This window comes from Harpia harpyja, chromosome 5 (genome assembly GCF_026419915.1).
Source record: "Harpia harpyja isolate bHarHar1 chromosome 5, bHarHar1 primary haplotype, whole genome shotgun sequence".
NCBI classification, from domain to species: domain Eukaryota; kingdom Metazoa; phylum Chordata; class Aves; order Accipitriformes; family Accipitridae; genus Harpia; species Harpia harpyja.
This window is the reverse complement of record NC_068944.1, coordinates 48,074,484-48,089,418: the sequence shown is the minus strand read 5'-3', so window position 1 is coordinate 48,089,418 and position 14,935 is coordinate 48,074,484. Positions and strand designations below refer to the sequence as shown.

The 14,935-nt window shown below is 41.1% G+C and overlaps 1 protein-coding gene and 1 long non-coding RNA gene across 9 annotated transcripts in view; one reads left to right on the top strand and one right to left on the bottom strand.

Moving 5' to 3' along the window:
* LOC128142373 (uncharacterized) overlaps positions 1 to 4,806 on the bottom strand; it is a 65,902-nt gene extending 61,096 nt beyond the window's left edge. For all 4 annotated transcript variants that reach the window (XR_008235372.1, XR_008235374.1, XR_008235373.1 and 1 more), the window contains exon 1: positions 4,473 to 4,806. This is a non-coding gene — a long non-coding RNA (uncharacterized LOC128142373). The remainder of the gene's footprint in view (positions 1 to 4,472) is intronic.
* Positions 4,807 to 5,153: 347 nt separating this feature from the next.
* SNX16 (sorting nexin 16) overlaps positions 5,154 to 14,935 on the top strand; it is a 29,654-nt gene continuing 19,872 nt past the window's right edge. Inside the window, exons 1-3 of one of the 5 annotated variants that reach the window (XM_052787468.1) lie at positions 5,154 to 5,241; positions 10,245 to 10,707; positions 14,575 to 14,661. In XM_052787468.1, coding sequence (XP_052643428.1) covers positions 10,336 to 10,707; positions 14,575 to 14,661 — 459 coding nt within the window. In that variant the 5' untranslated portion in view covers positions 5,154 to 5,241; positions 10,245 to 10,335. The other 4 variants (XM_052787463.1, XM_052787465.1, XM_052787466.1 and 1 more) reach the window with 4 other exon arrangements.

The following is a 14,935-nucleotide window of genomic DNA, read 5'->3' as shown; positions in this document are numbered from 1 at the left end:
TGCTCCAAACTTTCCCACTGATCACAGGGGACTGAGAGTCCCTGCAAGTTGATTTTACCAATAAAGACCACGGCAAAGAAGGCAGGGAAAGCAGGACCCCAGTGGAATATCACGAAGTCTACCTATTGCAAATTACCTATTTTGTTCTTTTTCCAGAAGGGTAGCCAGATGTCAACAAGTCTTCAGTTGTCAATTTCTAGGACAATTTCACCTAAGCATCATACAATCAATTATCAGAATACTTCCATATATTCTTATTTATTAATGATACATCATTATTAGCAGTGGGTAATCACAATTACTTATGTATTTTAAAGCCAAAGCAAGATATATCCAGCTAGGACAGGGGCTGAAAATGCTCACGGTGAGGATAAAAAGGAAGGAAGAAGGAAGGATACAATTTGCTAGGGATCTCAACACCTGCCACAGGACAGAAGCAAATGTTGTAACTCGTATATTATTTTAAAATCCACACTTATAGTTCATTTCTCTGAACATTCTGGCCATAACGCCTGCGAGCTTCTCTACCCAGAAGCAATCCCTGAGAGAAAAAAATTCCCTATAACTCGAAGTAGACCTAGCCTCTGGCAGGCACGGATTTCTTAACTCCATAAAGGCTGCTGCTTCTGCTTTCTTGCTTGAGGAGTCCCATCTAAGAGAGAAGCACAACAGGCGTAACTGAATAGCTGTTAAGTCCCATTTGTAGCTCAGTGAATTGCCAGAATAATACACAGCAGCTAAACCATACCTGTGAATCTGGTATTCCACAAAAAGTCTACTAAGTCTATTTTTATTCCATAAAAAGTCTATTGTCAGGATACCACCCTGAAACCAATTTAGGTGTAAAACTATATTATGAGTAAAGTTTACGGCAAGCATCAGAAGATAATAGATAGATGTTACCAGGCTGTGTGTAATCAGTTAGGAGACAAAGGGGCAATCAGTATCCCACACCTGAGTGTTTTGGACAAGGGTCAAGTCTGAAATTCAAAACCCGAGCTAGAACAAAGTCCTAGAAACCATAAAGATCTAGAGCTAACAGAGGACTGGACTTTGGGAGAGCCTAGTTCTCAGCACAATACTTCAAACTCTGAACAAGGAGTGCAGGCTTCCAGGAACCTATACTGCAGAAGCGAGATGCCTCATGATGATTTCAAAGTAAGCTTGAACACAGTCAGCCACAGAGCAGTGAATCACAGAAAGTCAGACCAAACCTGCAAAAAGCCAGCCAGCAACAGAGTTTAAATCCCATCTCTTACCTTTGCCTCAGTCTTTTTTGACCACTGGATATCTGAAACTGTGTAGTACAACCTCCCAAGGATAGGAGCTCTCAAAGGGTATGTACAAAAGGTCAATTTTTTCAGCCCTTTAAAAGCCAAGGTCCCTCTGAACACGTCCTGAAGTAGCACCACACAGACATAGGAAGTATTAAAATACAACATACACACACAGGCTGATACAGTATCTATGAAATAGAAACACATCAGAATGACATGGCAACTGCTTAAAAGTATTACAGGATCACAACTCAGGAACAGGATGCCTGCATTTTATGAAATTCCCAGTTTCAATGCTTATATCTACTTTCAAAATATCCAGCTGTACTTCTTTAAAGTTGTGTAGTTTTTGCACCTGGAAGGAGTTACAGAAAGAATTGCCTTTAGGAGAAACTCCATCACTTCTAATGCTGAAGGCTCTACAGCTGAGAAAGAAAATTGGCTGTTTTGTCATAAAACAAACATCCTCCAAGTCATAGGTTTCACAGTATCCTGAGACAGAAAGGCCCAAATCCCACTGACATATAATGGAATTGAATGCCTGAATTTTTCTAAAATACAATGGAATTTGAATGCCTACATCCAATTGAAATGTAATGAGATTTGAGCTCCTAAATCCCATAACCTGATTGCAAATCTGCCCTCAGTGTTTCACATGATCATGAGGGCAGGTGGGACTTTCAAAACGTATCACATTATGCCTCAACTAGCACAGCAGAAGCTACATTTAATTCAATAGCAGATTATCCCAGAGTTGTCATCTATAGGATTATTTGTATATTTTTGACAACAGAAGGTTGAATTGCTGGACCACTAGTGCTACATGATTGGCAGTTCCTGCATTCTTATTCCCAGCAGAGAAAGTGCTGGGAAGTTCACAGAGGTTGCATAAAGTTCTTTTACGTTAATAGGCTTTTCTGATTCTGCAAGCCCTATCCCCTAAACGAGATTAAATTAAGCTAGCTAACCAGCTAGCACTAGCAAAAATCAGGTCTTTGGCACAAAGGATTATGATGGCCTGACAGATTTTGATCAGACATATATATATATTTTTTTTATATATATATATTTTTTTATATATATATCTCAATCCTCTGGAAAACCGAATAACTAGTGGATGAAGGCAGAATACGGGTGGCATCTGGTACGAGTATGTGCAGAAAAAAACCAACAAATACTTTCCAGGGCAGTCCAGCAAATACTTTCCAGTCTCTTACGCATTTTTGTAAAACTAGTTTTGTGGACCTTTCGATTCAATAAAGGTTAAATGCACAGCACTGCCACAGGGTGGCTCATCTAGCCTGCAATGAAAGCCACAGATATTCTGCTTACACAAGCAGCTGAAGCAAGGCAGTTTCAAAGCTTCACGGATTGCTACAGCCAGAGTACACATGGAAGAACTACTGTAAAGAGAAGACCAGGAAAGGCACAGACCCAATTTTAATTCACCTTAATCCTGCATAGTTTCTCTCACCCCAGTGAAGCAACAGTCATTCCTGATGACTTTGTGGGTGAATAATGCCTTGTGACATGAAGGCACTGAGCCCACATTCCTCAGCAGCCAAAAATCCCACTGACTTCCTTGGAATTTCCAAATAACCAAAGAAATGCAGCCTCACACCTTGATCCTATACCTGCTTACCATGACGAAAAATGTCCTGTTCTCTTCAAAGGATATGGGATAGAACTCTTGCTTGATCGACAGTGTCATAGTGAAAACTGATCTCACTATCATTGGGGGGGGGGGCTGCTAAAAATTTTACGTTTACCTATACAATAAATGTCATGTCACAAGCTGTTGGGATAGCTGACTAGAAAACTGAAAAACATGCATTTATAACTATCAAATGTTTATAGAGGTGAAAAAAATCTCATTTGTTTTTAAAAAGTAGCTCGGCATAGGTAGCAAACTTTAAAAATAACTTTTTACATTAAAAAAAATTAGAATATACAACTAAATTATTTTAGTGCTCAGATATGATCAACTACTATAGAAAAAAGTGTTCTGAACAACAGGAAATTAGAACTCTCTTGTTTCTAACAGTTTTTTCTCCTCTGCCGCTCTATGTTAGAGGGCATTTTCACCTTGAGTGAGACAAAGTTTAAAGTTCATAATAGTAATATGCTCAGCATATCAGGTTCGGCAATGCAATTTTCAAAATGCAGTTGATTAAATTTCCCCAGATTTAATATATGCATTATTATAACGCATTTCAAAAATCCAGTGCCTTATCTCTTCTGAGTACTACATATTTAAAACAGAACTGGGAAGAGAGAATTAGATTCAAAAAAGTTCCCATGCCATGGCTTCTGAACTAGTCATTCAGAAATGCTTTTCAAATCTATTAATTCTACTCATGATGAATGCTAGCTACCCTGCCAAATCTGCGGAAATTGCTTGAAAGACCAACATCCATAAAAACCACTAAGTTCAAAATCAATTCCAAACACTCCAATGTACTGCTTAAACATTATGACACAGGAAAAAACAACAAAATTCCCTAAGACCCTAAGAATATAATTCCAGCAGAAGAAGAATTACACTCCAGTGGTAACAGTAGCCCCCAGAGCAGTATATATTGACACGGGTAATGCAACAGGGCTATTCTACTGTTTGCAATCACAGATCAGATCACCTTACCAGCACAGGTTTGCTACACTATTTGTGTGCCCAGGCACTGCAGAAAGTATCAAGTTTATTATAAACAAGCAGATCAGTTGCGCAGCATTTGAACAAAAGGTGCAATATTTTCTGGAAGCATCTAACGGCTTCCAGACCCATGAACGCGAGACAGATGTCGGGCAGCAGTCACAGCTGCTGTTCTAGCAGGCTGCTGACACCCTAAAATCCCAAAGTGCTCAAGTACCTTCCAGATAAAAGATCCAAAGGGGGGAAAAAGCCAATCCCAGAAAAACAGGTGTGTGGTAACCACAGGATGAAAACTCAACAGACTTTCTCAGAAATTCTAGGTATCACATTTTTATGTGATGTATAAAGAATATAAAATATATTAAAGAAAATGTACCTTTTGACACAAATTGTGCCATGTTCATTTTCTCCAGACTATCATATTCCTGTTTACACACCTAGGTCACTATGAGATACTGCTTTATTCCCACTACTTAAGAACAGTGATTTCCTTCCTTCCCCCCTCCCCCGGCAAATTCACTAATCACTTTTATCCACTACCACACCTGTCACGCGGCCGTGTGAAAACACCTCGCTGTACAGCAGGACTTTATGGTGGTGTTACGCGAAATCACACCAACAACCCGCACTTGACAAAGTTCCTGGGGTTTTCGCGCCCGGGAGCCGGGAGGGCGAACACCCGCCGCCCTTCCCTGCGCGCCCGCGGGCCCCTTCCCGCCCCGCTCCTTCGCCCGCTTCGCAGCGGGGGCGCCGAGGGCCGCCCGCCCGGCCGAGGGGCAGGCTGACCCTGTCAGGGGGCCCGGAGCCGCCTCCCCGCTCCCCTTGCGCGGCTGCCCAGAGGCCCTGGGGGCCGGCCAGGCGGGCGGCCTGCGGGCACGGCAGCGGTGAGGGCCGCCACGGAGACCCAACCGCCCTCAGGGCGCTCCCCCGCTCCCCCCGCCCCGAGGAACTACAGGTCCCAGCGGGCACCGCCACGCCAGGGAACTACAGCGCCCGAAATGCAACGCGGCCGGGTCCCGCCGTGGCGCGGCCTCGCGCTGCCTGCCGGGAAACGAAGGCTTTCCTGGCGGGCGGGGCAGGCCGGTACTTGTGGTCCCCAGACCGCCCCCGCCCCCTGCCCGCTTCCTCCCCGCCCCCTGCCCGCTTCCTCTCCGCCCGCCACGCGCCGCAGGTACCAGCGCGCTGCCCCGGCCCGGGGTGCCGCGCAGCTCCCTTTCGGAGCGCGGGGGGGGCGGGGCGGGGCGGGGCCGGCCGAGGGGGAGGGGCGGCCCCAGCGGCCGCGCGGCAGAAGGAAGCGAGCGCGGCGGCGAGCAGGTGAGTGGGGGCGCTCGCCCTCCCCTCCCTTCCGCTCGGCGGGTGGGAAGGGGTGAGCAGGGCAGGAGGCGCCGCTGCCGCCTGCCGGGAATGAGGGAGGCAGGCGGTGGGGCGCTCGGGTTGGGGCGGCCGGGGGAACGGAGCCCCGTCCCGTGCCGTCCCGTGCCGTCCCGGGCACGGGCGGCCCCCGCCGCCTCCTCGCCGCGCCGGCCAGTGGCGCAGTTCCCGTGCACCTGTGCGGAGGCGGCCGCTCTCGCGGCCGCGGGCGGTTGCGCCGGCCCCCGCCGGTGGGGGGCGCCGCGGGCGGTTGGGTCTGCGGAGGCGGCCAGGGCCGCGGCCGGTGCCGGTGCCGCTCGGGCGGGACGGCGGGGACGGACCCCCCGCCCCCCTTCCGCGGGGCGGGGCTGAGAAGCGGCGCCTCACCTCAGGGGTGGTTCCTCAGCCGGCGCTTCTGAGAAACCCGCCGGTTTCCGAAGCCTTGGCGACTGGGCAAGGCTTGCCAGGCCGTGCAGCCGGGCCCCTCCGGTACCGCTGGCTCGGTGGCTGCTCCTGAAGTTACGTAAAACGGCGCGAGCGGCATCCAGGGAGCGTGACGGCTCGGGGGCGGCAGCCGCCTCCCCTCCGCGGCCGTTGCCGTGCGCCTGACGGAGCCCGGCGGCCGCGGTCAGCGGCGTAACCGCTGCGCTCCGGGCGGCTCTGCACCCCCCCCCCCCCCCCCCCCGCCCCTGCTCTCAGCGGGTTCCCTTCGCTTTGGGAAGGGTCGCCGGTGGCTTGACTGAAAGCTAACTACAGTTTTTGCTTGGTTTGTATCTGTTTCAGAACCATTAAATCGCAGGCAGAGGTAGGCAACGTAAGCGCATCCGCCTATGGAATTGGGGGGAGGGGGGGGAGTTGCCTTCAGTTGTTTCTAATTCGGTAACAGGCGCTTTGGGGCGGGAATTGTCCCCCTCCGTGTGCCTGTCTGTGCGTGAGGTGTGATAAGCAGGCCCCAATTTTGAGTTCATGAAGGGGTGGAGTATGTTGTTAAGTAACTTAATTGAAGTCGGCACCAAATGATTATTTTTTAGAAATTTTATAAAACCTAACTCGGCAAGTGTCTCTGGAGATATTCCACTAGTTCTTCAGCTGATGTTCCATGGTAGCACTTAAATCCTAAACAACAGAGTCAGCCTGACTGCGTTGTCCATACAGAGACGTGATAAATGTAACCAGATCACAAATAGTATTGCATAGCTAAAAGTCTTCTAAATCCAATTAGAACTGTTAAGTAAGGATTGTTTTGTTTTTAATCTATTATCCTTGAATCGCTTGGCTTACATGTTTCTCACTGAATGTACAAACCATTAGCTTAAAAGGGTTTGGAATTGCGATAGCTGCAAGCTGGAGGCAAACCCTTATTAAGTGGTTTTATTATAGACTGTTTGCTTCACCCGCAAAAAAGGAGGTGGCTGTTGTAAACACCCTGTAGGACAAGTTGGTGTCATGCTGTTTTGTAGCATGTGACAGTAGGGCTCCTAGGACTCTGTCCTATCCTGTTTCAGGTCTAGCAGTTCCGTACTTCCAGCAAATATTGTCTTCTTTTTATTTCATTCTTAACTTACAGGTGGAAATCAAACTAAACCAAATACAGGTTCTGAACAGGAAACAAATTTCTTACAAAAAGTAAAGTAAGTATCTAGACAAGAAAGAGAGTGCTGTCACTGGATTATCTCATAGGTGTCGTGAGTGATCTGTTTGTTGTGAAAGTTGGTGTAGTGCAACAATTCTGCTGGTTCAGTGCAGTGACATGTGAGACCAGTCCGTGGTGAAGCTTGGGTAGTAGAAGACTGTGCACTTAAATCTTCCCTCCTTGCTGCACCAATGTAAGCAAGGAGTGATATGGTTTGTCAAAAAGGTTGGGGTTTTTTTATCAAATTATTTTCTGTTCCTTTTATTGCATGAGTTGGCAATAAACTTCTGTATTCATAGAAAAGGCTTGAATCCTAAGGTTGTGACCCTCATTTGAACATTGTATTCTTCTTCTAATGTTTAGCCTTCCTGAAGTGCAAATTAATGAGATTTTTAAACCCTGTTGTGATTCATAGCATGTAAATATTTTAGATACTTGGAAATTGTGATACTTTTACAGTTTAAGATGGATTTACCTACGTATATATGCATATATATGTATTTATGAGTCTGGTAAGTTCTAATGTAATATCTTTGTATGTTTCTTTTTATGTTTTCTTGACAAAAAAAAAAATCAAATTGAATGACACAGTGTGCCCTTTGCTCACTTGACCTGACAGTTCTGTTACTCAAAGAATACTCCTCTGTTACTCTTAAGAGTTACAGAAATCTGGGTGTGACACTGGTAGTATCAGCCCCTTTTACTTATCTATGGATATGTTTACTGTGTCAGATTGAGTCAAGAATGTCCTTTAGAAGCAAATATTGTGATCATCACCATTTAATATGCATTGGCTCACAACTTGGGATGGTCTTGCGGAGTACGAAAGAAACTAAACCAGAAAAGATACCCTGGGAGCAGACCAAATGCAGTCCAGCTGCTAATAAGCATTCAGCCAATGGTACCAAATTGCAGCTAGCCTGACATAAAAGCTGCTGAAGCATGTACAATGTAGGTTGGATTCTTAACACCAAGTGCTTTACTCTACAGGTCTGTTTGTCTTGAGCTGTGTTGCTTGCCAATATAGGTACCGCTTTTCAGTAATGCATGTGCATTTAAGAATAGTGGTAAGTATGTAAGTTCACGATAGTAAGTTCTTGACTGGCATTTCACTTTAAAGAAAGAAGTTCTTCTAGAAAAGACACTGTTCACAAGTATGGTAACTGGTGAAAATGTTGTCGTGGTTTGTAGTTGGGTTGTTTTGGTTTTTTTCCAAAAAGTGCTGAAAAGCACAGGCTTTTTTTCTTCTCAAAATTCCATGAACTCCTGGGTGAACTTCACCAGATTCCCTGAGATGTGGGCTTATTTTCCTTTCCTGGTTCAGATTAATAAAGTCATGCAGCAGAAGATAATAACCATTTTTTTTTATTTACAGATCCTTTGATTTGTTGCAAACCTGGACTCAGTTGGGTTCTTCTGTTCATAGGGATTTAATCCTCCCAGGAACATAGTGGGGGGGGGCATTCTTTAGGGGGATGCTCTCAATTCCTTTTGCTGGTAACATGGAAGAGTCACTGAAGTGGCAAGTGAAAAAGGAGTTACCTTGTTCAGTGTTTTATACAGATGACAATATTGCTAGAGAATATCTACTAGAGAATACTTACGTGTCTTGATATTTTTATCTCTATTAAAAGAATTTATTACAAAGTTTATTGTTTGAGGCAGAAAACAGATTCACTTGCTGAGATAGAGGTGGAAAAAGGCATTTAGATCTTGGTCTACCTCCAGGAGAATGTCATCTCCAAGACAGGCACGACTTGGTTCTTTCAAACTATGGGAGGCTGAAGCAGGTCAGCTGTCAGACACATGAGGTTAAGTCACACAACCAAGCACAGGACTATGCTGCAACAGAAGCTGCTGGGTAGTCCAAATCCTGTAGCTGACCAGCAAAGTCAGTCAGCAGGGGTTTATGATACTGACATTTCTGGTCCCTTGGATGCTGCTGAGTGTCCAGCCTCATCCTACAGTGAAGCAGAGGTGTTCCTGAGGAGTCACTGCTAGTTTGAAATTGTTCTTGTTCGTCAAGTTCCCTGAGCTTTCTGACATACAGAGTGTGTGAAGATTTCCCTATGTAGCTGAAAGGATGACCAAGTTTGGTTTTTTCCTTCACTGATGGAATTCTTTCGAGAGCGTTTTTCAGTCTTCCTTGTTGATGCTGGTTCATTTCGTATTTATTTCCTTATTCATGTTCTCTAAGATTTATTTAGAGCAAGAGAATGAAAGCATCACTTCACCCTGGCAATTAGGAAACTAATTTGGTTTTTGCTCCAGTAGATGATTGATTATATATAGGATGTGAATCAGGTCGACAGTTTTCCATTTCACAGCCGTCTGCTGTTGATTGGTATACTCTTGGGTGAAATGGGTGGTGACTCAAATCCTATTAATCCAAAGAGGTGGTATCTAATTTGCATCTTGTAAGAGGTCTTCCTTGGGTACTTTGTTCAAATGAGGAGATGGTGCTTTTTTAGCAGTTTGATACTGCTGTCTTAATTTTCTTTTGCCTTTTTTTTAGAAATGTACACACATGCACACAAAAGATTAATTTTGGCTTGAAATGGTTTTCCTTAAGAACAAATATCAAATCTTTTGTTTATGTCTTTTCCCTGAACTTGTTTTTTCCATTTTAATCTGCTGGAATGGAAAACTAGCTGCTATTACGACTCTGCTTTTGATGTGCATGCTTGTAAAACTTAATTGCTCCAATTCAAGCTACAGAAAATGTGCCCAGTTAACATTGTTACAAATGTCTGCAGCATTATATACAACAGAGTTGTTTTGAAAAAATATTTCGCTTTGAAAACAGATCCATTATACTTCAGTGAATATCTAATATATACAAATATGTTTTTCACCTAAGTTGTTTACTGTGTTGTCTTTTGATTCATGTCATGTATATTGTAGCATGCATGTTTGGCTTATGTAGTCTGCTCCAGATATCTTACAGAAACAATTCTGAGAAAAGCTTTTGTACTGTTTATACTAAACAGTCACTAAAACTATCCCAGCTTCTTATATGCCTAAAAATTGTTGACTTTTTCAATAAAACAAAATAGCACTTAAAGGACCAAAAGATTCTTCTCTTTTGTAATCTTACTTTAACTTTGTCATTTTAATTTTAATAGCCGTGAAAGACAGAGAACTCCCGTAAAACTGTCCATCAAACTGCAGAGATACAGTTTAAAAGCAGTGTTTTATACGAAGCCAAATTCCTTGTGAAAATGTTTAACCATCAGTACTATGTACTATCTCAGTGCTGATACGTATTCTTCCAAAGCAGTACTTAGTGTTGCTTTCACTTTAAAATGACAATATTTTCTGTCCTTCACTACAGGTAATGTTCTTGAAAAGAAGAGAAAATATGGCTTATACAGTGGATGAACCTTAAACTCCTGGACCAAAAACTGAGGTTTTTTTCATGAAGGATGGCAACACCATATGTTCCTGTTCCTATTCCAATTGGAAGTTCATCATCCAGCTTTACAAACAGAAACCAAAGAAGTTCTTCTTTTGGGAGCATCTCAACAAGTTCCAGTTCCTCAAAAGGACAGCTGGAGGACTCCACAATTGGTAGTTTTAAAAAGATGAGCGTGCCTGACCAGATTGGTTCTACATCATCTGTGTGTAGTAGTCCACTTGTTAGGACTAAGTTTACAGGTATGGATACATCCATAGAATACTGTACACAGCCCATAGAAGAAATAGAGCAGAATACAGATTCCAGGAGCTGGGAAGATCGACCGTCCACGCCTACTATACTGGGTTATGAGGTGATGGAGGAAAGGGCGAAATTCACTGTAAGTTTTCGGGATAGTATAGTTCATCCTGTAATGACAAGATAACAATTGAATGTACTTTGCATTCTCTTTCAGTAATTAATCCTGCAGTTCAGGAATGTTGGGGAACTTTACAAATACCAATTTAGCTTCGAAATACTGCCATCTGACAGGAAAATACCACTCCCCTTATACAGGTGGGAAAATTGAGACTCAGAAGCAGTCTTTCCTGTGACTGTGTACATGGAATAGAAGGAATTCATTCTACTTCAGGTATCAATTTCTGCTGGAGAAGTCAGGAATTCCCTGCAAAGTTACAATTCCTTGTGAAATTGAACTTCTAGAAGTTCTGGATAGTTTAACATCATAAATAAAATGTACTCTTTTATTTGAAATGAATGATAAGACACCCTGGTATTTGCCTTTTACAGTTAGTAGTAACATACAACACTTGCACTGAAGTGCAAACGTAGTTTTCCGCTTCTTGCATTGCTAGGTTCAGTTTGTAATAAGGGGAAATCTGTTCTGAAAACATCAGAGTGAGACATCACATGTGTAGTATCTCATAACAGAACACCAGCTTAACTGCTTTGTACTGATTTTTCTCCAAATGTACTATAGCTGGCAATTCAGTGGTTTTTTGCATGCTATAAATATATTAACACTTTTGTGCATTTGCTTTTGTGGATGTGGTTGAAACATTTCCTTGAGATAATTCAGCAGTGCTTGTGGGACTGATGGAAGTTGTTTGTTACTAATTATTTATTAATTATGTTACTTCAGGAGAGCAACATTAATCACAAAAGGTAAGGAGGAGGAAATAGCAGAGAAACTTTTTTTTTTCTCCTATTTTCTTTTAGATTAGAAAAGTGTGGAATCTAATGCTCTTATGACAGTTGAATATAAAATCATCAAGTTCTTTTTGCAAAGAATTAAATAATGCTGCTTTTTAATTATTTGAGAATGATGGCTTGGCCTGTCATAAGTTTTTCAGTTTCTAAGATCTTCACGCATGGTAGTGTAAGAGAAGAGCCAACTTTTTTTTGCATGTAGATTTAAAGAATCCTTTTAAGTAATACCTTCAAAACTAAAACAATGATTAATATTGTTATATTGACAAGGGTTAGTCTGAAAATATGCCAACGCATATTCCAGTGTGCGTGTAAGATGTCATTGTAACTACAGTTGAAGAACAACTTTGACTCCTTATTTTGTGTAGAAGGCCAGGTTACAGTACAAATGAAACATTCTTCATCGTTAAAATGCTTGGTTGCATTTTTGCTCTTTCTGAATTCACTTCTGTTGCTGTGTTTGTTTCTGAAAGCACATAACTAACTGTTTCTTTTCAGCTGCATGTTGAAAATAAGCTTGCTATTGTCCATTAAAACAAGCAAGGAATTAATCCTAGAAATTTCAGTTGCTTCTGCAGTGCAAAATCAATGGGATGGAAGACAGTGGAAATTAAATTGAAATCACCTGTAAAAGAGAGGAGACTCAATTGCTGAAGTTTTTTTTTACTGTTTGTTAGCATCTCATAGTTCCCAAAAATACGAATCTGAATTATTTAAGCTGGGTGATGTACTAACTCCGAGTTAAATGTTAGTGCATGTTGGAGTACATGGCTGCTGAAGCTTACAGGAGAAAAAAAACTAGGCTGAAAAACACCCCTGTTTGTAAGCAGTTAGTCTCAAGTGAGTTAGTCCTGGAATGTTCAGTTAGCACTTTTGTTTTTTAAAGCCAACTAGAAATAATAATGAGATGCTGAATCAGCCAGAGATTGTTACTAAATATTGGCATATTTTCATTGAATGTTTTTTATTTGTGGAATAAGGCTATTCAGGATTGACTGAAATTGCATGAATTTGTTGAATTTGTTTGTAGTTTTTTCCCAAGACCTTGCGTGAAGGAACAGACAGTTGGTTTTTTAATACTCTAGTTTTTCTTGTTTATTAATTACAAATCTTAAACAAACAAAAAAAACCCACCACCTTTTTTCAACTTTGGCAAGAAAACCAAAAATGTTTGTTTCAGGTTGACCATATTTCTTTAGGCCAGTAATCATGAGCTGATTGTGCTCCTTATTACAGTTAAGTTGACCATAATTTGTGAAGACTTTCTTTTAAGTTGTCTAGTATTTACTTGGAAACCATTCAAAGTGAGGGTCAGACTAACTGAATTTTTTTCACGTGTGCATTTGTAAGCAATGCCTTTGCCAAACTTTTAGTAGAATAAAAGAATACTGATCAGCAAGTAAATCTGCAAGCATATTCAAAAGCTTGTTGTTCTATGTTACACTGTGTGCTAGCAAAGAGTCTTCACAATCTTATATAGCAGTTCTGCTTTATGAAATTTTCATAACATAAAACTGTTTCTACTTTTGGTATGACAAGAAAGCTAAAACATTTGGACAAACTTATACAGAAAATGCAAGACAGAAGAATTACATTTTAATGCTGACTTCACAGGCATGTCTTGCAGCTTGAATTTTAAAAGCTAATAGCTTTTTGTTAGTAACTGAAATACTGCCTTTATCACAGTGCATGACTTCCACAGATGATGATGCTTGAAAGTGGAATTCTGTGTTTAAAAAGTAGATAAGAGAAGTACTTGCTGAAAAATTGCTTTTAATTTGCACTGTAGTTATCTGTAGTTTGTGTAACTGTCTGCAACTTATATATTTATAGAATACAAAAATGCTAAAAAACAGTCTCACATGTGTACGGAACTTGGCTAGCACTGGGGTTATCACATGCTGGGACTGCAACAAGAAAAATATATTTATCAGCTAAGACAACCTGCTGTAAAAATGTGAAATACTAGAAAAGATTTTACTATGTAAAAGATTAGAAAATGTTTTAAATAGAATTTGGTTAAATGCCTATAAGGGATTGTTTATCATTATGATTCCAAAAATACCTTTTTCTTCCTTGTTTTTTTTTTAACTAGAGAACACTTAGACTGGGAAAGCTAACCCAGTACAATTGCAGAGCCTCTTTTTCCTTACATTGGAGACAGTAAGGTTGTGATACGACAACCTTTCTTTCCTAGATGCTGTTTAATATTTTCTAGTTGAAGTTGTGTGTTGTTAGATTCATTGTGTTCAGGCATTTGAGTATCAGTCCTCCTCAAAGGTAATTGTTTGGGTTTTGTTTTTTTTTTTTTTTTTACTTATTACTGTTTTATTTATTTATCTATTTGCTTTTAAATAGGAGAATGGTACTGCTGTGCTGTTGTCTTGCTAAATATGATTCAAAGGATCCCTTATTTTGGTTTTACAGTGCTAGTATAATTGTTCTGATGCAGTTATCTAGGGAAGTGGTAATAGTTTGCCTGGAAAGACAAAACCTAATGTTCAAGACAAATGGAACCAAAGGAGGATGTTATTTTTATCCTGCATCGCTTTTCCTTGTGAAGCAAGTCAGACGAGACATTTTAAAACAATATAACACTCAGTACCTGATTATTACAGTTATCTTAAAAACAGATTGGCCTCAAGGATTAGTGAGTAAAACTATTAATTCAGCAAAGGTTAATGTAGATCATTAAAACATACTTCATTTACCTCTTTGATAGCTGAGACTTGTTTTTTCCTGGGGAAGAAATCTGGATGCAGTTTCACAAACCCTTTCTTACAGCCAGAAAATAGTTAAATGTATGTAGGAATTATAGAAACTCCTTCCTTAAAATCTGAAATTAATTTATACTATTTGTACCGATAATTAAGGTTTTGTAAAAAAAAAAAAAAAAAAAAAAAAAAAATTCCAATTAAGGATTTTCTTTTTACCCACAACTTTTGTTTCATTAAGAAATAAAGGATAATTTCAGCCTTCCAGCCAGTGCAATGTGAAGTTGTGCACATTTTTCTGATATTCCTGTTTTTCCACACAGGTATACAAAATACTGGTAAAAAGAAGTCCAGAGGAAAGTTGGGTGGTTTTCAGACGGTACACCGACTTCTCCAGGCTTAATGACAAGGTGAGAATTATACACTGGTAAATTCTCAGCTAACTTGCCTCACTCTTCTTTCACATTTCATTTTCTTTGTGTCTCATGTTTTTGTGACTTTTCTTTTCTTGCTTTTTTTACTGCATATAAAACACATACTAGGTTAATGAATTAAAAACATATGATTCCTCCTTATTTTTTTCAAAGATACGTGAAATAACTACAGGTAAGGTAAAGAAGGTATTTCTTCCTTTGAAGCTGTTAGTGTGCTTCATAGTTTATATTTATTCCTATATAAAGGAAA